We start from the raw sequence: 27,527 nt of genomic DNA on the forward strand, positions 1-27,527 counted from the left end.
ACACACACACACACACAGCTTGGGCATGACAACTGAGTGGACAGCTCGAGAATAGACTCGTTCCTCTCAATGTTTGCTGATGATGCAAAAATTATGAGAGGATTAAAACAGAGGATGATAGTATGAGGCTACAAGATGACCTAGACAGACTGAATGAATGTCTAACAAATGGCTACTAAAGTTCAACCCAAGTAAATGTAAGGTAATGAAACTAGGAGGAGGATATAGGAGGTCAGACACTGGATTCCGAATGGGAGATGAAGTCCTTCACGAAACGGACAGAGAGAAAGATCTAGGACACACAGATATCACAATAGCGTATGTATCAAATGAACAAATCCACAAGGGCCGTGACGAGGGTTCGAACCTACATCCGAGAGTATCCATGTCGTAGCTCAGTCGATTAAGACGCGTCTGGGATCCTCTCGGACGTAGGTTCGAATCCTCGTCACGGCCCTTGTGGATTTGTTCATAAAGATTTAGGAGTTGATAATACGCCAAACCTGTCTCCTGTAGCCCACATTAAAAGAATAACATCGGCGGTGTATGCGAGGCTGGCTAATATCAGAACTGCTTTCAGAAACCTGTGTAAGGAATCTTTCAGAACCTTGTATACCACGTATGTAAGACAAATCTTGGATTATGCGGCCACAGCATGGAGCCCGTACCTTGTCAAGCACAAGACGAAACTGGAAAAAGTTCAGAATTATGCCAATAGGCTAGTCCCAGAACTAAGAAGCATGAGTTACGAAGAAAGGCTGCGTGAAATGCACCACACGTCGCTGGAAGACAGAAGAACTCGGGGAGACATGATCACCACATCCAAAATTCTCAGGGGAATTGACGGGGGTAGACAAGGATGGATTATTTAACACGGGTGGTACACACACAAGGGGACACAGGTGGAAGCTGAGTACACAAATGAGTCACAGAGACATTGGAAAGAACGTTTTCAGTGTCAGAGTAGTTAGTAAATGGAATACATTAGGAAGTGATATGGTGGAGGCTGACTCCATACATAGTTTCAAATGTAGATATGATAGAACTCGAAAAGCTCAGGAATCTGTACACCAGTACATTGACGGTTGAGAGGCGGGACCAAAGAATGAAAGCTCAACCCCTGTAAGCACAACTAGGTGAGTACAAAACACACACAGATATAAGGGCCGTGTTGCGCAGTAGCCTATTGCGCCGGTATATAACCAAAGATCACGGGTTCTGTTTACATCTGTTTCACATCTGATCACCTCTGTTTACATAGCAACACATATATTTGTACCTGGGAGTTAGACAGCTGTTGTGGGTTACATCATGGGGAATGGTCAGCAAATTCACCTAGTAAAGATATAATAAAGAAAATAGAACAGGAATCATCGCTACGGATAATTGGCGTTTGGAATATAATCTTAAAAAAAGTCGATGCTGCAGATAAGATCGAGACCCCCACAGATAAGAGATGTCTGAGATCAGTAGTTCTGAGAACTAGAAGCGACTCGAGTAGTGTTATCTGTACTCCGGTTTAGCGAGGGAGCAGCGACCTCTGGTGGAGGTGAGTGAGGAAGTACTGATGCATCAGCACTGCAAGTAACAGTTTGTGTAAATTATGATGCAACTTTGTAAATGTGTGTGTTCTCTGGACCCCCCCTTTGCTCGTGTATCCTCTGTGTCACTCTGCTCATGTGTCCTGTGCGTGACTCTGCATCTAAACGGACGCAGATGCAGATTCATGTTCATATTCAAATAAGTGTAGATTCGTTCGTTTATATCAATGTTTGCTCAGTAATGTCATCGGCTTGCATACATTAGGCTAGCTCGCTCCTTCATCTACATTATACAGCGACAAGACTGGATCAAAATTATATTGAATAATTTGTGTAAACAAAAATGAACGTTTACATGACCATCCAACAGAGAGAGAGTGAACTGCCCGTGAAGAGCAAATTTGGGAATGAATCTTTTACATTAAAATAACAAGCGAGGATATGGATATTTCACCAGGAACCAGCTCACTGATACATCCAGTACTTTCAACTCTCACTCCCCCACAACTCACAACCAAATTTCGCTGATAATAACTTGGATGTTTCTGATGTCCATGACCCAAGAGTTAACACTTATACTGTTAACAGTCAACTCTGGTTCGTACTTACACTGGACTGGCTGAGCGTTTACAGCTTGAGCTGCTAGTGATAAGAACCACTTATAACTACTTGTTATACTGTGAAAATTCATAGTTGGAAATGAATGATTAACGGTTCAATATGTGGGTGAGGGAATGGGGGGGGGGGGGTATGCTGGAATGGTGGGGAAGCTGCCGAAGTGCTGGCGCTTGCCAGGTCCGGGTTGACGGGTCTTACTGGTGTAGGGTCGGCCTCTGGTGGAATAGAGCAGTCGGTAAACATGGCCTCTGGTATCACAAAGGCGCTAGACACTAGTTAGTGCCAGTAGACTTGAGCTTGCTTGGTAAGGAAGGGTGGGGGGGGGGGATGTAGGGGGGTCACCCATAATGGCAATTTTTCTTTGTCAGGATATTCCTGCGCGGGCCCTAAGCCTCTGACTAGCCCACTGAGTGTGTTACTCATGTCTACCATACGGTGGATGAGTGTTTATGATCTGTGTGTTGGCTTCAGTAAGATCGTGTCCGACGGTTATAACAACTTCTGCTCTGTTAAATCTCAGTGGTAATCTTATTTGGTTTGTAACTCCGTAATAGGCTTCCGGTAGTGCAGTCGGCTTCGTTCTCGACTCACAATGGGGTTCGAATCCTGGGCGGAACAGATATAGTTGATAGTATTTCCTATCACCTAATGTCTCTGTTCACCTAGCAGTAAACAGATACCCAGGAGTTAATCAGTTTGTCCTTGGGGGAAGAGGGGGGACCTCGATATAAGCCAAATATGTATAAATACACTGGCTGCCTGTCCCCCGACACAACGAATTACGTGTTAGATAATTTTCCAGTGATCTGTCGGGCATTTCTCCAACATGATGATATTTCCTATGTTCTTCTGGAACCTGTAAGCCTGTTTCCTCGCCGAGCCTGATGCGTTTTATTATTATTATTATTATTATTATTATTATTATTATTATTATTATTATTATTATTATTATTATTATTATTATTATTATTATTATGATTAGTATTATTACTTTCTACCACAGACGTGGCCACACATTTACAGTGCCAACCAGCATATATACATTTTCTTCTGTCCTGCATGGACAGGGTGAGAGATCTGTTAAACATACAGTTCAGGGATTTATTGAACAATCGACCACAGAAGGTGATTGCACAGGTTATAAAAATGCTAATATAACCTACATACAGAAATACAGAGAGTGACGTCTGGCCCTACATAAACAGTGCTCGATGTGTCCTTTTTCAGGAGCCTCATTACACCTGACTTTTCAGAAATTAAAAGTTCATCCAAAGACAAAATAAACTCATTGATTATTATTATGAATAATAATATGTCTTCTAATAATATGCCTTCTTCATGCCATCTTTACTGACAAAATTTAATTACAATTTTGCCTAATCTGAGGATTTCAATTCATTGATAAGACATCTGGTGGCTTTCGACTAGAAAAAGTTTGCTTTATCTCCTGACTCTCAATACAACACTTTCGCACCACTTGACGAGCCTGTCATTTGAAGTGCTACTGTCTTGGACGACAGCGTGCTAACCTAGACCATGCCATCTGACCTCGTGGCCAATGCATTAGTTCAACGAGCGTTCAAATTGAGGTGCTTCAATTTCACTACACTTCCATAATATAGACGCTAGTGTGCAACCCATCTGCACTGACTATTGCTATATTAAAATAACATATTGCAATCTACAGGGTGCGTCACAAATAGTTTGACCAGTTATGTGCCACTACCTTGATATCGCTTTTCACGTTTCAATGAAACGTGAAAATATCTCGGCTATATTTCAGCTCCATGAAGTTATTTTCACGTTTCAATGAAACCTGAAATAACTTCATGGAGCTGAGATATTGTCCCATCAATTCAAGCCAGTTACGTTAAAGAAATAAGGATTTTCTTCTATGGTAATAATAACAATTAAATACTAATAACTTATCCTGGCCCCTTCCAAGTGTTATATAATCGTAATGCTTGGCGCTTTCTCCTGATATTCCCTCCCCTCCCTCCATCCCACACCAACACAAGAATGTGTGATTTGTTTTTATTTTCTACCACAGACGTGGCCACACATTAACAATGCTAACCAGAATATATACATTTTCTTCTGTCCTCCATGGACAGGGTGAGAGAGATCTGTTAAACATACAGTTCAGGGATTTACTGAACAATCAACCACAGAAGGTGATTGTAGTGCTTTTAAAATGCTAATCTAACCTACAGACATAATGTGTGATTGAAGGATACTCTGAAGGACTTATATTGGCCCACACGAGATAGCTTCTATTTACACTCAAAACATAGATTTACAAATATGTCTCTCCTACGCTTGAAAGGACTCTTTTTTCCCCCTTTACAGGACCTGGGGTAACCTCCGACTGATCTCTGCTTTAACTGTCGTCTCCCCCGGTTGGTGAAGATGCCGGGGGGCGTGGACATCCGTAACCTGGTGGGGAGCGTCATCAACGCCGTCAAGAGTTCGGCCAACAGGGTGTGTGCAGCCTCTTGCGACGGCCTGGTGCTCAGGATGCACTACCGCTGGACCTTCTGCGTCCTGCTGGGGGGCTTCTTCACCACCTGGTACTCCTGGTAGGTGTTGGCACCGACACTCTGGCTCAATAATTAGCTGAAGGTGAACAAATCCACAAGGGCAGTGACGGGGATTCGAACCTGCGTCTGGGAGCATCCCAGATACATCATTCATTTGATGCATCACGTTAGTGTGATCTCTGTGTGTAGCTGAAGGTAGATTGATTGATTGATGAAGATTAGGCCACCCAAAAGGTGGCACGGGCATGAATAACCCCGTATGTGGTGGCCCTTTGGAGCCATTATCAGTATGATTAGCTGATACTGGAGATCTGTGGAGGTGCGACTGCACTCTGCGTGACGGGGAGATGTCTCCCCCGTGCTGAAGGTGGCGTATGTTGTTGTTTTTAGATTCAGTTTCTCGGAACAAAAGTTACAAAGTAGCACGGGTTATGGTGAGCCCCGTAGAAGACTTAACTGGCACAGGAGCGGGGCTGTAACTGAGGTAGCGTATATAGATCACTAATATGACTCCATACCCTGACCCTTCCCTACCCAGGTAGCGCTGGGGATTCTTCAGGTGAGGTCGGGATAATTTAAACTGGGATAACTCCCAAGTTAGGTATGACATGTGTGTAAGGGATGGGGTCTTACGGGCCCGTGCCACCATTTGGGTAGCTTTATACCAAGTCTTTTGCACTCTCCCGAGTGCTTTGCCAAGGTCTGAGTGTGTGATTAGGACCAGACTTACATCTCAACGTCTAATGATAATGGGGGGGGGGGTGTTGTGGAGAGGAAGGTGGGGTTAATCTTTGTCGGGATGGGGGGCCTTAGCTAATACAGTAGAAGGTAATTTCTTAAGATTGTTAACAGGACTGTAATTTGGGGTGCTACTGGCGAGGACACTGTTGTAAACATGATAACTGGTCTGGGAAAGCGAAGATTAAATGTTAAAAAAAAATGGTTTACCTCCTATAGTAAATAAACTATAGAGACTATAGTTTAGAACTATAGTCTCAAGAATATTTTAGTAGCAGTAAAGCATGATTAATATTCTCTTAAGTGTATATTTTACTTGTTTGTCGCTCTGATTATCCACATTAATTCATGATTGTTTTACAAAAAATTATTCACCTTAGCTAAACGTGTTATTTTAAAGAAGTTAAATTCACAAAAATACTCAATTATACATTCACATACATACAAACAAATTCAAATTCACAAAACCTAAAGTAAACAGAAAATGTAGATATGCCACACTGAACATCACTAACAAGGGCATACTGTGTAACTGTCCAATTTTTGTGAGTTGTTCCTAAAGACCTTTTCCGATGTATTGTTTGTTTTGCTTCAGGTATCACCGTGACGTCATTAGCTGCGTCTCGCACTTCAACGCAGAGACCCAAGTGCGTCTAGATTACATCAACATCTGCCTCTCCTACCCCTACGTCGAGGACGACGGGGTCAGGCGCTACTTGCTCTTCTACCGCTGGATATCCTGGTCGTTCCTGTTCCTTGCTGCGGTCTACTACATCCCGCGGAAGATGTCTAAGAGCTTTGATAACAGCAGGTGCAAGAAACTGTTGGAGGACCTGGCAGCGAACGCTCACCATTACGAGAGGGTCGAAGCCCAGCTGGTGGAAAAGGCGGCCCATTACATGCTTGTCAACCTTAGGACCCACGACGGTCTTTATTGGAAGTACCTTTGTGTCAACGTCGTCGCGCTCTTAGTCGATGTCTTTGCCTTGCAATTCTTAGACTTCATCTTGCAGGGACGGTTCATTCAGTACGGCATCAAGTCGTATCCATTCGATCGCGACCCGCAAACATTCTCCGACTACATGTCACAAACCTTTCCCCCGTTTGCCTCCTGCGAGCTCTCCTCCGAGAACCAACTGGTCAATAGACGAACCGAAAAGTTTGGGTGTCACCTAACCATCATGGAGTTGTACGAGAAGGTGTTCTTAGCCCTGTGGGTGTGGCTGATTGTGCTCTGCTTGGTCACGTGTTGCTACATAATCTTTCTCTTCCTGATGTGGTTGCCATGGGTGCGGGTGCTGCTCATCCGTATTGCCAGACCCATCCACGGCACCGACAAGGTCCTGAAGATTAGCCAAGACGTCGTCAGCAACTGTAAGATCGGAGACATTTACCTTCTTTACCGGCTGAAACAGCACCTCAGTCACGTTATGTTCTACGAACTGACTGTGCGCCTGTCTAACCCCAGCCTGTACGATAGGACGCAGAAGCACAAACCAGAGGCCCGACCGGAAAACAATGAGAAAATGCCGCCGGGCGACCTGGCAACCACCACCGCGAGGAATCGACGGTCTAACGTAACACTGGATCCCAAGGTGGATCCCCAGTATCTGTACCAGCTCCTGGGAAGCCCAGAATTCCTGGGTAAGCCTCCGAATCAGAACAGTACACCAACCAAGAAAAATACGAGCATTCTCATGGAGTAACTGTCCGAGGAGTATCTCGGGGCACTCAGTGAATATATATGTATATATATATATATATATATATACATATATATATATATGTATATATATATATATATATATATATATATATATATATATATATATATATATATATATATATATATATATATATATTCATATATATATATATATACATATATATATATATATATATATATATATATATATATATATATATATATATATATATATATATATATATATATATATGACATGCTTGTGAACCCATACACAAAGGACTAATGTAGGTACGAGCGTGTCAGTACAACAATACAAAACTGTGATATTCCTTAATAATAATAATAATAATAATAATAATAATAATAATAAAAATAATAATAATAGTAATAATAATAATAATAATTTATTCACAAGAAGGTGCAATGGGTTGGTGAGATTACATAAAATTGGTGTGTGTGTACATTCTTGCAAAGCCACTAACACGCATAGCGTTTCGGGCAGGTCCTTATTGTAACATATCAGGTAAGATGAAAAGGTACATTGTAGCAAAGTTTCACATGACAAAATAACTACAATATCAATTGGCAGAAGTGATTACACTAGTAAAGATGTGTAAACCTACTGGTTAACAGTACCCACAGTGAAACTCTTTAGTGAATGTTCATATTATTTGCTAATTTTTGTGTGTGTGTACACAGGAGAACTTTGCTTTATATATTATATATCTGTAAATAAGTATATAATGGTTGATGGTATTTAGTATGCTGTCCTCGCCCAGTCTGAAAATGTGAAATATTTTGTTTTTTTAACGAAGACCTTAAATGAATATAGTTAATACTTGTCACGTATTCTTAAATCTTATTTTGATGTAAAGTTATTCTTTCAGGAGCAATGTGGGAAAAGACCTTTCACAAGCCAATGGCTTCCTGTTCTGCAGCCTCACCATAGAAACTTATTTATGCACTGAGCTTATTATCATTTTCTGTTATATATTACGAATAAACTTGGATCCAAGCCCCTTGGAGGTACTGATAAGATTAAGGGATTACAGGCCCTAAACACTACTCCATTTTCTATGTTCTCCTATTCTTGCCAAGTGTGTGATACGCATTTAACTTCCTCGAGCTCTCACCTAATACGACGCAATTGCTTTTTGATAGAATCTACCTATGCGTTAAAAAATGCGACGCACTAGTAAAAATGAATGCACCGTGACATTGCCGTTTTCTATGCAACGGCCTGAAAAGGTTAGGTGGGTTGTTTGGGTTCGTACGTTTATGGTTAGCCAAAGTATTTTTTTTTTAATGGACTGTTAAATTCGTAAGAGAGAGAGAGAGAGAGAGAGAGAGAGAGAGAGAGAGAGAGAGAGAGAGAGAGAGAGAGAGAGAGAGAGAGAGAGAGAGAGAGAGAGAGAGAAAGAGAGAGAGAGAGAGAGAGAGAGAGAGAGAGAGAGAGAGAGAGAGAGAGAGAGAGAGAGAGAGAGAGAGAGAGAGAGAGAGAGAGAGAGAGAGAGAGAAGAGAGGGAGGGAAAATAGAGAAGTAGGGGCAGGGGGGGATGCTGGATACAAGGTGATAACACCAGTGCGAGATAAGACAAGATAAGAGCATCCACTCCCTCCTCTCCCCCCCCCCCCCCCGCCTTACTGTAATCACCCTACACATTGCCAACATTAACAAGCTAGTTGAGGGGGCGGGGAGGACCTTCCATGATTATTTATTATGACCGTACACACCTGACAATGACCGTACACACCTGACAATGACCGTACACACCTGACATTAAAGAGTATCTATTATTACAAAATAAATCTGAAAATTAATTCGCTGCCATGCTTTGACGTCGGAAGCTGGGGACCAGATGCCGGGATACGTCTGCCTCACATTGATTGATGAAGATTAAGCTACCCAAGAGGTGGCACGGGCATGAATAGCCCGTAATCTCTCTCTCTCTTGTCATTCAGGCTAGCAATTTATACTATGTTTGTTCTTAAGGGAATTTGTATGTTTAGATTTATATTTAGAAGTTTCATTCGTGATTTATATAAACCATTACACTGCTGACTGGAATGAACAGGTGTAAAAAGAGCTAAACGAACTTACAATTAGAGCGTTGGGTGGGATTTATATTGACAAGACATACGGTAAAAATCTGACGGGAGACATCTCCCGACACGCAGGGTGCAGTCGCACCTCCACAGATCTCCAGTATCAGCTCTTGATACTGGTAATGGCTCAAAAGGGCCACCACTTACGGGCTATTCATGCCCGTGCCACCTTTTGGGTGGCTTAATCTTCATCAATCATCAATCAGGCAAAAATCTGAATAATGAGAAGACAATCTGAAGGATAACTAACATAAATATTACGTTATGTTCTGCACTCTTTTTTTTTTTTTGCACAGACTCAGCATTTCGCGCCAGCAGTTTCAGTGACACCTGACACAAAATCCCTCTCAACACACAGCTCATTTAAATAGATCTGTTATCAATAGGATTTAAAATAGTTGTCAATAAGCCATCTCCTGTGCAGGCGATGAGTCACAATAACGTGGCTAAAGTATGTTAACCAGACCACACACTAGAAGGTGAAGGGACGACGACGTTTCGGTCTGTCCTGGACCATTCTCAAGTCGATTGTGAGAATGTGAGACAATCGACTTGAGAATGGTCCAGGACGGACCGAAACGTCGTCGTCCCTTCACCTTCTACTGTGTGGTCTGGTCAACAAGCCATCTCTTTGTGGCAGTAATTTCATAATTCCAAATATCCAGCTGGGGGTTCTCGCTGCTTTCTCTGCTAATTAGTGATTTTATTCTTTCTTCTACATCATAATCCTCATTACTCATTCTTTAACTTATGTTTCCTATTAATCTTGTTTATTTTTCCCCGTTAAAGTTTAAGTGATCAGTGTTAAGTGATCACTGATCTTAAAAATGTAATGAATTATTTCTCTTAACTTATCTTGTCAACGGGCGTTGATAACACCGTGTTCTGTGATAAGATATACACATTGAGGCTGGGAAGGATCAAATGTCTGCAATAGTAATCTGAGATAAGAAGCTGATCAAGACAAGCAACTGAAGACCATAACACGTGAAGGTAGACATATTTTGGTGGCTGTTCCCATTAGGAACGGAAAGTCAATTTTGCGATGGATTTAAAGTATGGATATTGTAGACGATGAGTCACAATAACGTGGCTGAAGATATGATGACCAGACCACACGTCAGAAGATGAGGAGACGATGACTTTTCGGTCCGTCCTGGAACATTATCAAGTCGATTGTGTTATCAGGCACAACAATCGACTTGATAATGGTGGTCTAGGACTGACCGAAAAATCGTCGTCTCCTCATTTTCTGGTGTGTGGTTTGGTCATAAAGTATGGATATAATCCGGGGGGTTGAACTTCGGCTCTTTGGTCCCGCCTCTCAACTGTCATTCAACTGTTGTACAGGTTCTTGACAAAGTGTGTGTGTGTGTGTGTGTGTGTGTGTGTGTGTGTGTGTGTGTGTGTGTGTGTGTGTGTGTGTGTGTGTGTGTGTGTGTGTGTGTGTGTGTGTGCTTGCGGGCGTGTGCGTGTGTGCGTGTGAATGTGTACTTACTGTTTGTGTCTGCTGAATCGAGCGATTAGCTCTTGGACACCCACTTTTTAATCAATCTATTTTTTTTTAAATTATATATACTACATATATTTCCACACACACACACACACACACACACACACACACACACACACACACACACACACACACACACACACACACACACACACACACACACACACACACACACACACACACACACACACACACACACACACACCACACACACACACACACACACACACACACACACACACACACACACACACACACACACACACATACAAGACACACAAGACACACAAGCAAGAAAGAGAAGGATGGGCGGACTGCATTTTTGGACTGTCGGAAAGCCTTTGACACAGTACCCCATAAAAGACTGATGCATAAGCTGGAGAAACAGGCAGGAGTAACTGGTAGGGCGCGCCAGTGGATAAGGGAGTACCTAAGCAATAGGAAACAGAGAGTTACAGTGAGGGGGTGAGACTTCCGATTGGCGAGAAGTCACCAATGGTGACTTCACTATTCTTCTTCTGACTTCACTGACCGAGTATAGAGTCCCCACAGGGCTCTGTACTCGGACCTATCCTGTTTCTGATATACGTAAATGTTCTTCCGGTGGGTATAGACTCATTCCTCTCAATGTTTGCTGACGACGCCAAAATTATGAGAAGGATTAAGACAGAGGAGGACAGCTTGAGACTTCAAGAAGACCTGGACAAGCTGCAGGATTGGTCGAACAAATGGTTGTTAGAGTTTAACCCAAGCAAATGTAATTTAATGAAGATAGGTGTAGGGAACAGGAGGCCAGATACAAGGTATCATTTGGGTGATGAAATACTTCAAGAATCAGAGAGAGAGAAAGACCTGGGGGTTGATATTACGCCAGATCTGTCCCCTGAAGCCCATATCAAGAGGATAACATCAACGGCATATGCCAGGTTGGCTAACATAAGAACGGCCTTTTGAAACTTGTGTAAGGAATCTTTCAGAACTTTGTATACCACATATGTCAGACCAATCCTGGAGTATGCGGCTCCAGCATGGAGTCCATATCTAGTCTAGCATAAGACTAAACTGGAAAAGGTTCAAAGGTTTGCCACCAGACTAGTACTCGGACTGAAGGGTATGAATTACGAGGAGAGACTACGGGAATTAAACCTCACGTCACTGAGAGACAGAAGAGTTAGAGGGGACATGATCACCACATAAAAGATTCTCAGAGGAATTGATAAAGTAGATAAAGACAGACTATTTAAAACAACGGGCACACACACTAGGGGGGACACAGGTTGAAATTGAGTGCCCAAATGAGCCATAGAAACGTTAGAAAGAATTTTTTACAGTGTCATTGTCGTAGACAAATGGAATGCATTAGGAAGTGATACGGTGGAGGCTGACTCCATACACAGTTTCCAATGTAGATATGATAGAGCCCAGTATGCTCAGGAACCTGTACATTAGTTGATTGACAGTTGAGAGGTGGGACCAAAGAGCCAGAGCTCAACCCCCGCAAGCACAAATAGGTGAGTACATATAGGTGATTACGCACACACACACACACACGGGACCAAAGAGCCAGAGCTCAACCCCCGCAAGCACAACTAGGTGAGTACACACACACGTGCATGTGTGTGTGTGTGTGTGTGTGTGTGTGTGTGTGTGTGTGTGTGTGTGTGTGTGTGTGTGTGTGTATGTGTGTGTGAGTGTGTGTGTGTGTGTGTGTGTGTGTGTGTGTGTGTGTGTGTGTGTGTGTGTGTGTGTGTGTGTGTGTGTGTGTGTGTGTGTGTGTGTGTGTGTGTGTGTGTCTGCGTGTGTGCGCGCGCGCCCGCATATGATCACTATAAAGGTTACCGACTAAGTTACAAACAAGGAAATAGAAAGAAGTATAATATTGCCGAAGCGTTACTAGCCTACCATCATTGTACTTAGCCGTCTTCAACACGAGGCAGACGACATATTACAGGGAACGGCCAGAAGCACATTGTAACTCCTCTCCAAAATTACAGAATGATGATCATAAAGGCGCATTGCATCAATGAGGACATAGATGACAATTTAGAAATGATTTCGCTTTGAATCTGAATTCATTAGCGAACTGAAACCCTTTTTGCGGACAATATTAGAAGCCATCGAGTAAGCCTCACAAGCAATCAAAGGTTGATAGATGACAGAGGAACCAGGAAGTTCGTGGTATAAAAGGTAGGTATAGCACAGGAGACTCACTCCGGCATCAGCCTCCACACACACACCTTCGACTTGGACAAAGTGCACCATGAAGTTCACTCTTTTGATCGCCGACGCGGTGTTTGGACACGTCGGCCACACACAGCGAGCAGTGACCACCTCCGTCCTGGTTTACCTCGTGCATGCTGCGGTGGCCACCCCGACCCCAAACACCAGCCTGAGTGCTGCCGTCAGCAAACTTCCAGCCACTGTTTCTTCGCTTCAGACATCGCCAGCAACGGCAAGCCAAGAAGACTCGGAGATACCAGAGGATTGGTTACAACCCGAGAGAATCTGTTCGCCGCTCGTTCTCCTGGAGAACCACTTCACCCACTACACCTCCTTCCCAATGTCTTTAACAACTTTGAACCGCATTAATTCCTGCGAGGAACTGGAAGCCGATAGACAAATAGTTGTTTTGGACAGCCATCATAACTTGTTCCCGGAATGGCTAGCGGATGCCACTCTGGCCGGGGAGTGCCCCTGGCAGCTGGTCAAACGAGAGTTTATCCCCGGCACTGTGCCCCCTTCCATTATAGAGGTGGGCTGTCTGTGTAACGGTCACAGCTGCTCGCGCGGGGGCGACTTCCAGTGTACGGCCGTCAGTCGCCGCGTCGAAGTATGGACGAGCGGACCCCACCACTACGGTGTGTTTCGTTCCCACATGGTGACCATGACGACAGCGTGTGTGTGTGCTCGGCGCCACGTCCCTCGAGGTGGTGAAGCAGAGTTTGGCTTGGGCCACTAGTTCCCCCAACACCCTCGAACCAAGAAACATTTCATCTTCATCTAAGAACACAGCCGTCTAGCGATTGTTTTATCATTTGGTGTTGATTGTAAAACAAAGTCACTTGCGTTTGTTCTGTTCTTGTCATTTCATATATTTGTTACACGGAAGAGATGTCACAGACTCATTGTTGTTTATGTAAAGCGCGCGTGTGTGTGTGTGACGTTATGGCGGGAAAAAGAAGGTGATATATTTTCACAGATGCTGCTTTAATAGGTAGAAAATGTTACATTACTCGTCAGACAAGTGATGTGCCATTGTACATAGCTTGGCAGCGTGTCTAGTCTTCTTGTTGAGAAATGTGAAAACTTTTTATAATGTATTTAAATATTTATATTTTACGTGAGAATACTAGTCAATTTCATTTTCCAAAATATATATATATATATATATATATATATATATATATATATATATATATATATATATATATATATATATATATATATATATATATATATATATATATATATATATATATATATATATATATACAATCATGAAATAAAACCAAGCTGATCACTGTGTCAACAGAACTTGCTGAACACCCCCTTCAGCGCTCCTAACCCTGCCTCCAGCGCCCCAGAACTCCCCTTCAGCGCTCCTACCCCCCCCCCCTCTCCAGCGCTCCAGAACCACCTCCAGTGCTTCTGAACTCCCTCCAGCTCCCCTGAACCCCTCCAGCCTTCCTGAACCCCCTTCATCGCTCCTGAATCCCCTTCAGAGCTCGTGAACCTCCTCCAGTGCTCCTCAACCCACTTTAGCGCTCAAGAAACCACCTAATGAGCTCCTTGAACCTCCATAACGTGCTATCGAACCCTGTACAGCGCCCCCCTCCACTCCTGAAACTCCTGCAACGCTTGTGAACACGCTACCATTTTCCTGACCCCTTAAGAGTACTCCTGAAATCATCTTGGTGTTCCTGAGCCCTCTACAGCACTCCTGGACTACTTCCAAAACTTCTGAACTCCTACCATATTTTTTGTAACTTCCTACCAGTTCTCCTGAATCTCCCCTACAGCACTATTGAACCCCATAGCGCTCTTGAACTCTCTATAGCACTCGTTAGCCTTCTACAGCGCTCTTGAAGCCTCTTATAGTGCCATTCAACCCCCACAGAGCTTCTGAAGTCTCTACAGCGCTTATGAGTCTTCTACAGTGCTCGTGAGCCTTCCACAACGCTCCTGAACCCATTACAGTGCTTCTGAATCCCCCTACAGCACTCCTGAAACTCTCTGAGCACTTCTGAACTCCCTAGAGCACTCCCTGAAGCTTTCGAACCTCCTACAGCGCTATTAAACCCCGTATAACTCTCTTGAACTCACTACAGCGTTCCTGTGCGCACTGAAGCGTTTATGAATCCACCTACAGCGCTCCTGAACCCCATTTCATTGCTCCTGAACCTCACAAAATGCACCGGAACCCCTTCTACAGCACTCCTGAACCCCCTTTCTTCTTGCGCTATTGAACCTCATATTAGCGCTCGTTTTTGCAGGGATTCACCGCCTCCACTGCGTCGAGCCTCAATAAGCCTTTGGCTGGTCCACTGTTACACTGTTTATCGTTTTGTCTCACTTAGGCGGTGGATGAGCATTTATGACTGGTATGTTGCGGTGGATGTGCATTTATGACCGGAATGTTGCGGTGGATGAGCATTTATGACCGGTATGTTGCGATGGATGAGCATTTATGACCAGTATGTTGCGATGGATGAGCATTTATGATCGGTATGTTGCGGTGGATGAGCATTTATGACCGGAATGTTGCGGTGGATGAGCATTTATGATCGGTATGTTGCGGTGGATGAGCACTTATGACCGGAATGTTGCGGTGGATGAGCATTTATGACCGGTATGTTGTGGTGGATGAGCATTTATGATCGGTATGTTGCGGTGGATGAACATTTATGACCGGTATGTTGCGGTGGATGAGCACTTATGACCGGTATGTTGTGGTGGATGAGCATTTATGACCGGTATGTTGTGGTGGATGAGCATTTATGACCGGTATGTTGTGGTGGATGAGCATTTATGATCGGTATGTTGCGGTGGATGAACATTTATGACCGGAATGTTGGCTTCAGTATCATTCTGGCCAATGTGTTTAACAACTTCTTCTACACTATTACATCTCAAATGGAATCTGATTTGGTTTGTAACTCTGGAATGTGTTAGATAATGTTCCAGTGGTCTGTTGGGGCCTTTCTCCACCTGAACCCTCTTCCTGCTCATTATAGAAAAAAAAAAAACGTGATTGTGTGAATCTTCCTCTTGAGTGAACCTTCCTCTTGAGTGAACTTTCCTCTTGAAAGTTCTAACGATGAACCCATAAACGGCTTGATTACTTGCAGCACGTAAACAACTTGTTTATGGCCATGTATATAATCTTGTATAGTAGGCATGTATACTGAAGTATGATTTATCACTGAATTTGTTTAGTGTTTTTATGATGGATAGAAAAAGGAGGTGCCTTGGTATGGGCTAATTGGTATATATATATATATGTATCCTTTGTTCTTTTGTTTCAAGTAATACCGATAACTGGCTTGTTATTCTATAGTTCACTATATTAAAATGTTGTTAAAATCAAACTGATATGATGTTCACCTTTTAAAACATATTTAAAGTCTGAGTAACATTAATAAACCATCTGAGGTTGAAAGCTTTTGACGCATATAACAAGCATTTATTGATATTAAAATAAAAACACTTTTGAAGGTCGTTTTATATGTAAACGTTCGTATTGTATAGTGAAGACAAAAAGGTCACAATAACGTGACTGAAAATATTCACCCAACCTACAAACCTGAAAATAAAGGTAGTGAGACGTTTCGATCCGATACTTTGACAATGGTCCGAAACGGATCGAAACGTCGTCACCTGCTCTATTTACAGATTTGTGGGGTTGGGTGGTCTATATTACATAATGTTTTCTTAATGACAACAAATGTTCATCGCATAGTTGGAGGCTGGGGACTCCTCTGCTGATATATCTGATCTGCAGTCTGTATCATGAAGAAAAATATGCGTGAACTTTTTAACAATAAAATGTTATTAAATCTCTATATTCTCCTTCAATATCCCCAAGAGTAATATGTTAGTTCAGAGCATCATGGGCATCCTGCAAGTAATTAATGATAGACTCTTGATATAGAGTCTTGAATAGCAGAGTATAGAACAAGTCAATATTTCCACACGAGGGTTTCTGGCTCCGGGAGTTCCAGTCACTCTCCGCTCTCATGATTTCGGTTCCGTGGGGGTCGACCAAGCGAGCTCTGCTCTGTCAACCAACCAGCCAGTCCTCGTCAACCCAACCCGTCCTCGTCAACCCAGCCCGTCCTCATCAACCCTGCCCGTCCTCATCAACCCAGCCCGTCCTCATCAACCCTGCCCGTCCTCATCAACCCTGCCCGTCCTCATCAACCCTGCCCGTCCTCATCAACCCAGCCCGTCCTCATCAACCCTGCCCGTCGTCATCAACCCAGCCCGTCCTCATCAAGCCAGCCCGTCCTCATCAACAAAGGCCAATGTTCATTCCATGCAGCTGCCATACCACTTGTTCGTGAATGAAAAACGGTTTACACACGACTAACAACAAATGACGCTTGAACATTTCTTGCATAGTGCTATGTTGACGACCTCTGTTCAAAACATGACTCTGTAAATACTTCATCCATGTACTACAAATACACATAATTTCCAACAGAGAGAGAGAGAGAGAGAAAGAGTACGTACTCACTTGCATTGAGTACAAGTGAGTACATACTTGCACTCATATTTCTCTCTTACACACACACACACACACACACACACACACACAGGATGCAGCCTGTAACAGCTGTCTAACTCCCAGGCACCTATTTATCGCTAGGTAAACCGAGACATCAAGTGAAAGAAACTTTGCCCATTTGTTTCAGCTTCGACCGGGAATCGAACATGGGTCCTTAGGAAAACTACCCTAGTGCCCTAGAACCCTACCCTACCCTACGTATATATTAAAAGTAGAGCGCTGTGTGTGTGTGTGTGTGTGTGTGTGCATGCGTTCGTGCGCACGCGCGCATATGCATTTATGTGTAGACCTATGTAATTATTGCATTATACATGCATAAATGTATACATGTATTTTGTTGTATTCTAGTATGCCATTACGGGAGACCTGAAACCTTATAGGCTTCCCTTCCCTCCATGTAGCCCCGGTTGTCTGTGAGTCACCCATTGCCAGAGTCAAAGATGCTTAACCACACTAATCAGTCGGCACATCTTCCAAATCATAATTCTCCTTTTATTAATTCTCAACCTCTAGCAGATCTTTGTAATTCTTTAAATTGGCTATTTCTTAAGATGTTCAACGTGTGTGTATATACAAGAAAGACATCCCTTTGGATATATTGTTGGACAAATTGTATCAAATATTTCGAAGAAGTCCATAATAAATTATACCGCTAACGTAAACTGACATAAACAATAAATTAATAAACATAAACAATTCCTTAATAAACCCGCGTGGGTCTAATGGTTGCCAGGAACGCCGTCACCATGGTTACTGTAGCCGAGCAACCAAACAAAACATTTTGCAGGAATTCTAAACGTCAATAAAAAAAACAATTCATATTAGTTATTATTTAGCGTTTAGAAATAGTTTATACACGAATTCAATATTTATGAGCATTGTGTTTTATTTTGATTTGCTAATTCAAGAAAAAATATCGTACTTACAAAAGTATATTTCACAAAATGTAACACCTCGACATGACGTCACTGGTAAACAAAGCACGAGTCAAGCAGTGGTTGTACCAGTGTCGGAGATAGCAGAAGCAAACAGTGCTATCATAGGTGATTGGCATCTCGTAGACGATATCAGTGACCATTTACTTCTAGATAAACCCGTAGATTAACCTGCTTGCCATAAAGTATATTTCATTTAGATAATGACACTTTTTACTGCTACAGTATGTAGATATTTTCGTTAAATATTATATATTTATCATACAGTGCTACATATTCTTCCAGGCTCGGTACCTTCTTTTGATGATTGGTTGCTTTATAATAAGTTAATGTATAATGTAAGTTAAAGACAGCGAGATGCGTACATCATCTTACCCGATCTCTGCCGTACACATTACGGCTCCGAACTTCTGGCCATTGTGAACGGCCTGAAATCAAAGTCACCTATAACTGATTAGCACGCGTGCCCTCGGGTACGTTGTAATCTGGAGGCATTACCTTTGGGGTATGTTGTCTTTTGGAAGCATTATCTCTCGGGGTATATTGTAATCTGGAGGCATTACCCTTGGGGTATGCTGTAACCTGGAGGAATTATCGAACTTAACATATTTGATATTGCCTCCAGTGAAGCACATACCACGTGTCAGCCAGTAATTAAATGCATAAATTTTTATGAAAGGTGATGGTGTCATTGAAACACTGGGTCCACATTTTCCCACTGCCTATTCTATAATGGGTTGATATTGCAACATTTATACAATTAATTAATACCTACCACCTATAACACATTTTAAACATATATAATAATAATAATTATAGAACTATAGACATATGTATATGAATCATATAAATTAAAGTATAATCCAGTAATACAAAAGTGGCAAACATAAAAGGAGGAAGAACTTTAGCAAAACTGGAAGGCGTTGTCCTGCAACCCGCTCTCGCACAAGACAGTACATAAATGACTTATTGCTTATAGTCACTATTTGGCTGATTAATAAGTACATATGTGGTATATACCAAGTTATCCTAACAATCACTCCCCCCCCCCCTACACTTCAGTGATACAAAAGATCATTAACAGAACACTACACTCAAGCGAGAGCTTCCAAATAGCATGCTACCTTGGTGTATGCTCTCTACACGTCTTTATGCTGACCAAAATAAATGCCAAGCAATAGTTTGGAAATAACAGACATCAAAGTCACCCCCTCCCCCAGACCCCACCGTTGATGGTGCTCAGACCACACCGTTGATGGTGCCCAGACCACACCGTTGATGGTGCCCAGACCCCACCGTTGATGGTGCCCAGACCCCACCGTTGATGGTGCCCAGACCCCACCGTTGATGGTGCCCAGACCCCACCGTTGATGGTGCCCAGACCCCACCGTTGATGGTGCCCAGACCCCACCGTTGATGGTGCCCAGACCCCACCGTTGATGGTGCCCAGACCACACCGTTGATGGTGCCCAGACCACACCGTTGATGGTGCCCAGACCACACCGTTGATGGTGCCCAGACCACACCGTTGATGGTGCCCAGACCACACCGTTGATGGTGCCCAGACCACACCGTTGATGGTGCCCAGACCACACCGTTGATGGTGCCCAGACCACACCGTTGATGGTGCCCAGACCACACCGTTGATGGTACCCAGACCACACCGTTGATGGTGCCCAGACCACACCGTTGATGGTGCCCAGACCACACCGTTGATGGTCCCCAGACCACACCGTTGATGGTACCCAGACCACACCGTTGATGGTGCCCAGACCACACCGTTGATGGTGCCCAGACCACACCGTTGATGGTGCCCAGACCCCACCGTTGATGGTGCCCAGACCCCACCGTTGATGGTGCCCAGACCACACCGTTGATGGTGCCCAGACCACACCGTTGATGGTGCCCAGACCACACCGTTGATGGTGATAAGACCACGCCGTTGATGGTGCCCAGACCACACCGTTGATGGTGCCCAGACCCCACCGTTGATGGTGCCCAGACCCACTAAAACGTCGCCAAGATGGACATGCCAGAGGAGGAGCCGCCGGAGTACGCTGATATTGCCAGGTGAGTTGCCCTTCCTGTGGTTGACGGCGGCTATGATATATCCCGGTATACGACGACCATATCACAGTATATCCTGGCACGCGACGACCATTCCACGATATATCCCGGTACACGACGACCACATCACGATATATCCCGGTACATGACGACCATATCACAGTATATCCCGGCACGTGACAACCACATCACGATATATCCCGGTACATGACGACCACATCACGATATATCCCGGTACACGACGACCATACCACTATATACGTCGACCATACTACGATATACGACGTTCATACGACTATATATATATATTGCTTCTAGGTGAACAGGACTATTAGGTGATAGGAAGCGTGCCCAATCATTTCTTTCGAGCCCAACTGTGAGTCGAGAACGAACCCAACACTACTACAGAGACCCCAAATATCACTATACAACGACCATACAGCACATACGACGACGATATAGCAGTATACGACGAATTTGGAATGATATATAGCGACCATATAACGGTATACGACAACCTTCTAGCAGAATATATATCATGGTGACTTGATATATATATACATTTGACTTACATCAAGACATTAGTCTTGAAGTCAAATGTAAAGTGTTGGTAGACTTCATTTATAAAGTCAGACTTTGTTAGTCTTAAGGGGTCGATTGTAAGCTGTAATATTCGTTCAGGTCTAAGAGTCGACAGAAAGATTAGGTCTAAGCTTTAGCAAAGTAATTTCGAGTTATAAAAGCTTAAAAAAAAAGAACCATTCCGTTCAGGAACCATTCCCTTTAGGAATGGTCTTCGGTGGTATGAGGTCGGACTTAACTTACGTGTGTTACATGTGTCAGGTTCAAGTTTTCTTTGTTACGTGTTGAGGCCTAACTTTATTGTTATAAAGTTAGGCCTCAACACGTAAGCCTAAAGTTAAAGCTAACCCCCTCCCCCCCTCTTGTTAGGGGGGCGGGGGTTAGGTCTTGAGTATTTTGTTCCCAAGGCAGGTTCATCGAATTAATATGCACTAATGTATAATCTTAAGCAATGAGATGTAAAAGTTTTAGGCGTGAGAGAATTACACGATTTAATGAATTGAATCAGCAGTAGTGGACACCAACTAAGCGTGCAGCACGCTGACCATGTTAGACAGGTCACGCAGGCGCTGACAGTGTTCACCTGTTTCTCCACAGCGAAGAGGAGGAGGAAGAGGAGGAAGAGGAGGAGGAGTTCGATGAGGAGGCGCACCTGGAGGCTCAACGCTCGGCCTTAGAGCAGGAACTGCTGACGGAGGCGGTGAGTAATGTTTCTCGACCGTGGGACGGTGGCTAGCACTGTGTTTCCCACTTCTAAACTTCCTGTCACCTGTGCCTCTCTATCATCTTTACTCAAAAAAAAAAAAGGACGGTGGCGTGGGGCGCCTGTTCTCACCTAGTTGTACTTACCTAGTTGTGCTTGCGGGGGGGAGGGGGCGGGAGTTGATTTTGGGCGCTTTAGTCCCGCCTCTCAACTGTCAACTGGAGCACAGGTTCTTCAGGCTACTGGGCTCTATCATATCTACGTTTACAACTGTGTATGGAGTCTACCTCCACCACATCAGTGCCTAGTACATTCCATCTGTTAACTACTTTGACACTGAAAACAATTCTTTATAATATCATGTGGCTCATTTGGGTACTCAGTTTCCACCTGTGTCCCACTTGTTCGTGTTCCACCCATGCTTAATAGTTTGTCCTCCCTGTCAATTACTCTGAGAATTTTGTTGGTAGTGATCATGTCTTCCCTTACTTGACTGTCTAACAGGAACGTGAGGATTACCTCTTGTAGCCTATCCTTGTAGCTCATACCTACAAGTTCTGGGACTAGTCTGGTGGCATACCTCTGAATCTTCTCCAACTTTGTCATGTGTTTAACTAGATATGGCCTCCAGGGTGGAGCTGCATACTTCAGGATTGGTCTGACATAGGTGATATATAAGGTTCTGAATGATTCCTTACACAGGTTTCTAAAGACAGTTCTTATGTTGGCCAATCTAACATCTGCCGTTTATGATATCCTTTTGATGTGGGCCTCTGGGGACAGGTTCGGTGTGATATCAACCCCCCAGTTTTTCTCTATATTTGACTCTTTTCAATATTTCACCTCCCAAATGTTACCTTGTGTTTAGCCTCCTGCTTCCTTCACCTAATTTCATTACTTTACACTTTCCTGAGTTAAACTTTAGTAGCCATTTTCTAGACTATTCGTCCAGTTTGTCCAGGTCGTCCTGCAGTCTCTGTTTACCTTCATCTGTCTTGATTTTTCTCATAATTTTTGCATCATCAGTAAACATTGAGAGGAATGAGTCTATTTTCTCTGGAAGATCGTTTACATATATCAGAAACAGGATGGGTCCAAGTACCAGGGTCCAACCCTGTGGAACTCTGCTATTGACATCTCGCCACTAAGATGTCTCCCTCCCCCATCCCCCTCACAGTTACTCGCTGTTTCCTATTGCTTAGATACTCCCTTATCCACTGGAGCACCTTACCTTTTACTCCTGCCTGTTGCTCAAACTTTTGTAACAGCCTTTTATGGGGTACTGTGTCAAAAGCATTCTGACAGTCCAAGAAAATGCAGTTTGCTCTTCCTTCTCTTTCTTGCCTAATTTCTGTCGCCTGGTCATAGAATTCTATTAAACCTGTGAAACACTATTTACCATCGCTGAACCTATACTGGTGGTGTGCTACAAAGCTCCTTGTCTCCAGATTTTATATGAGCTTTTTCCTCACGATCTTCTCCATCACCTTGCATGGTATACAAGTTAGGGGAAACTGGCTTATAGTTCAGTGACTCTTGCCTGTCACCCTTTTTTGTATATTGGGACTACATTAGCTGTCTTTTAGCTTTCCGGTAGGTCTCCTGTTTCTAGTGACCTGTCATACACCATAGAGAGTGGCACACTTAGTGCTTCTAGACCCTCTTTTAGTATCCATGATGAGATTCTGCCAGGCCTAACAGCCTTTGTCACATTCAACTCTAACATATTTCTTTTGACTTCCTCACTGGTGTGAGCTCAAATTCATCCAAGGTTGCTCGGGTTGCCGCCTCCTCTCTTAGTACAAGGGCTTCTCCTTGCTCTATTATGAAGACCTTCTGGAATATCTTGTTGAGTTCTTCACACACCTCCTTGTCATTCTCTGTGTATCTGTATGGTACACGTCTGGTACACAAACCTGGGATACACATGATATCATTGTCACTTGAGTCATCTGTGTGACAGTCATCTTGGACACACACACATATGATTATCTTCACGTGTGACACTGTGTGACATTTTAAGGATACTCGTGGCAGACACCTGACATTTTAAGAATACTCTTGGCAGACAATTGACATTTTTAAGGATACTCGTGACAGACACCTGACATTTTTAAAGATACTCTTGGCAGACACCTGACATTTTTAAGGATACTCTTGACAGACACCTGACATTTTAAGTATACTCTTCGCAGACACCTGACATTAAGTGACAACAAGTATCAGGATGGGGGGGACATATACCCGCACGAGACAAGTTTCTGGTGCAAGCCAAGTACATCATACTCGCAGTCTACCATTGCATAAAAGACCCACGTATGATGCACGAATTCTGGCACATTCAGATGTATACCAGACAGTCACCTGACAAGCATCAGTATTGAAACTTGGTGCGCCAAGCAATCTCTCCGCAGCGTAATTATCAAGCGATATCGTGGCACATTATTGCGTATTATTTTCAAAACACTATTTCACTACGGTATTTACTGCCGATATTTCAGGGTGTTAGTATTCCATACAGCTGGATCTGGTGGAAGCGCTGACGCAGCTTCCGGAGAAGTCCCGACTCAAGTGGACGCCCCATCACAAAAATCTTGCCACTAGTTTCCTTCGAGACCCAGCCGAACATATCCTCTGCTGCTACGTCGTCAGGTAAGCCGGCGTTGGTTACTCTTCTCTTGCATGGTTAGTTTGGCTCCGGTCCTTGGCCTGCTTCGCTGAGGAAGGACATTCCATTCACTTTTAATTCCTCTGAAGTGGTAAGCTCGTGTAGGCTACGGTTCTGTGGTGCCTACCGAATCAACCTACCCTGGCTTTGCGCCCTGGAGAGGCCACTCCAGACCGACAACCAGAGCGCATTTCCATAGTCTCCTGAGACTGATGGATGCCTACTACTACCTTGTTTAACAGATACTCTGCATTCCCTTGCACCATGCCAGATCAACTCCATCTCTCTTTTGCTTCTGCATTGGCTGAAAGATTGGCTGCTGTCCATCTATCCAATTATAAGAGTTCTGCATTTTATTTTAGTTTTAAGAAGATATTATGGTTTACAAGTGTACTAAAGTCTACTCGTGGGTATAGTGTGATGAGGTGTATACCTGTACAAGTCTCTGATGCACCCACGTCTGCACTACTGAATCTGAACATTGAGCGCCGTCAAAGGAACATGTGCGCTTTGGAGAAAGCTTAACACCGAGCGACAAAAATCATCCCAGAACTAAGTCGACGCTCATACCAGGAACGATTGAGGGCCAGAATACTAACACCAGGGAGGACAGGCCTCCCCTCGTCGAGACCATTAACATACTAAACAAGTTGGAGGATATTAATCCAATCCACTTTTTGTCAAAGGTTCAAATGTAATGCATATAACAACTTCAAGCTCATCAAGTCTCATTGTCGGATAGAAAACAAAAGATGCTTTTTCACTCATAATGTTATAAACCCATGGAACCTCATACCCGCAGAAACTAAATTAATAGACAATTCTTCAGTTTAAAATCCAGTTGGAAAAAAAATCCTCAGAAACAATGGGGGGGGGGGGCTTTTAACAAGCCACAGGCTTCTTGTCCCCATGGAGGCCAGCAGAAATTTAGGTAAACTGTGAAGGCCTAAATTAGGAAGGTAGTCCAATTGTCTCCTGTCAAGAGGAGAGGAGATTAATTTGTTCAAGTCATGAAGAGGTTTCGTGGGATAACCAATCATTAGGCTATCTCCAGGTCAGGTTAGAGGGAAGTGTGTTGCTTCCTTTAGCCATAGATTTAGGAAGCAAACATCGTGGGTTATATTCTGTAAAAAAACCTCCTGAAATATGAAGTAAAGACATTGTTCCATAAATCAGTTCATAATTGTTAAATGCCTCCGTATATATATATTTTAGAGTATATTAGTACTGGATGTGTTTAAAGTAATTGTTTGTAAAATGAACTCTCTTATTTCGGGATCATTTATTCCGTTTTTATTAATTTGTACTGTTTCTATGCATATGTCAAGTTCAAGTAAGTTTACTGAGATAATAATACCCATTCCCCAAAGAATAGAATAGCCTAAGCTATTTCTATTCTACATATATCTAGCTGCTAACTTTTAATAAAATAACCTCCATTATTTGCTTATGTTTAATAAATGATTCAGCCCCCTTGATAAACGATTCTATTGTGATTATACAGCAACCGAGGTTACAATTTTGCCTAATCTGAGGAATTCAATTAGGTCTTATTAGAGTGAGGATAATGCTGGTATTCGACTGTCACACAGGACAGAGGAATCATACACAAGACAATATAGTCTAAACTGTAGGCTGAAGCACATATATATCATGGTTACAATCAACGTTTCAATGTACGAATATGTAAATACATTAATGCAATAGTTTGTCATGTCGGCGACAGGAGCTGTGGGAAGGTGCGGCTGGCTGTGAGTCTGAACCTGCCTGTCGGGCCCGTGGGAGTGGTGTGGTACTTCATCAAGCTGGGCCTCCAGCCTCGCATCACCGCCCTCAACTTTCAAGGACAGCGTCAGGTAGGTGGCAACACCTCGGGGGTTGCCTGAGGGTGGCAACACCTGGGGGTTGCCTGAGGGTGGCAACACCTGGGGGTGGCCTGAGGGTGGCAACACCTGGGGGTGGCCTGAGGGTGGCAACACCTGGGGGTGGCCTGAGGGTGGCAACACCGGGGGGTGGCCTGAGGGTGGCAACACCTGGGGGTTGCCTGAGGGTGGCAACACCTGGGGGTGGCCTGAGGGTGGCAACACCGGGGGGTTGCCTGAGGGTGGCAACACCTGGGGGTGGCCTGAGGGTGGCAACACCTGGGGGTGGCCTGAGGGTGGCAACACCTGGGGGTGGCCTGAGGGTGGCAACACCTGGGGGTGGCCTGAGGGTGGCAACACCTGGGGGTGGCCTGAGGGTGGCAACACCGGGGGGTGGCCTGAGGGTGGCAACACCTGGGGGTGGCCTGAGGGTGGCAACACCTGGGGGTGGCCTGAGGGTGGCAACACCGGGGGGTTGCCTGAGGGTGGCAACACCTGGGGGTGGCCTGAGGGTGGCAACACCGGGGGGTTGCCTGAGGGTGGCAACACCTGGGGGTGGCCTGAGGGTGGCAACACCGGGGGGTTGCCTGAGGGTGGCAACACCTGGGGGTGGCCTGAGGGTGGCAACACCTGGGGGTGGCCTGAGGGTGGCAACACCGGGGGGTTGCCTGAGGGTGGCAACACCTGGGGGTGGCCTGAGGGTGGCAACACCGGGGGGTTGCCTGAGGGTGGCAACACCTGGGGGTGGCCTGAGGGTGGCAACACCGGGGGGTTGCCTGAGGGTGGCAACACCTGGGGGTGGCCTGAGGGTGGCAACACCTGGGGGTGGCCTGAGGGTGGCAACACCGGGGGGTGGCCTGAGGGTGGCAACACCGGGGGGTTGCCTGAGGGTGGCAACACCTGGGGGTGGCCTGAGGGTGGCAACACCGGGGGGTGGCCTGATGGTGGCAACACCGGGGGGTTGCCTGAGGGTGGCAACACCTGGGGGTGGCCTGAGGGTGGCAACACCGGGGGGTGGCCTGAGGGTGGCAACACCGGGGGGTGGCCTGAGGGTGGCAACAATAACCAGAAAAGTATATATATATATCAAAGATTCTTGCTCGAATATTCACTATATTTCTTAGACTTCCTTTTTATTTCTACCGTGTAAACTATATCT

The 27,527-nt window shown here is 44.3% G+C and overlaps 3 protein-coding genes across 3 annotated transcripts; all 3 read left to right on the forward strand.

Moving 5' to 3' along the window:
• The first annotated feature begins 1,445 nt into the window (after positions 1–1,445).
• On the forward strand, positions 1,446–7,207 carry LOC123754403 (innexin inx2). The gene is made up of 3 exons (XM_045736786.2): positions 1,446–1,549; positions 4,509–4,738; positions 6,033–7,207. Exons 2-3 carry the CDS (start codon positions 4,569–4,571, stop codon positions 7,141–7,143), a joined length of 1,281 nt encoding a protein of 426 aa, XP_045592742.2. The 5' UTR covers positions 1,446–1,549; positions 4,509–4,568; the 3' UTR covers positions 7,144–7,207.
• A 5,267-nt stretch (positions 7,208–12,474) lies between these two features.
• On the forward strand, positions 12,475–14,113 carry LOC123754223 (uncharacterized). The gene has a single exon (XM_045736432.2). It carries the CDS (start codon positions 13,025–13,027, stop codon positions 13,721–13,723), a length of 699 nt encoding a protein of 232 aa, XP_045592388.1. The 5' UTR covers positions 12,475–13,024; the 3' UTR covers positions 13,724–14,113.
• A 6,396-nt stretch (positions 14,114–20,509) lies between these two features.
• On the forward strand, positions 20,510–26,450 carry LOC138365932 (uncharacterized). Its single transcript, XM_069326647.1, has 4 exons — positions 20,510–20,556; positions 21,733–21,835; positions 24,360–24,490; positions 26,233–26,450. The coding sequence occupies exons 1-4, from the start codon at positions 20,510–20,512 to the stop codon at positions 26,390–26,392; spliced, it is 441 nt and encodes a 146-aa protein (XP_069182748.1). The 3' UTR covers positions 26,393–26,450.
• The last annotated feature ends 1,077 nt before the right edge of the window (positions 26,451–27,527 follow it).

Source organism: Procambarus clarkii, chromosome 18 (genome assembly GCF_040958095.1).
Source record: "Procambarus clarkii isolate CNS0578487 chromosome 18, FALCON_Pclarkii_2.0, whole genome shotgun sequence".
NCBI classification, from domain to species: Eukaryota; Metazoa; Arthropoda; class Malacostraca; order Decapoda; family Cambaridae; genus Procambarus; species Procambarus clarkii.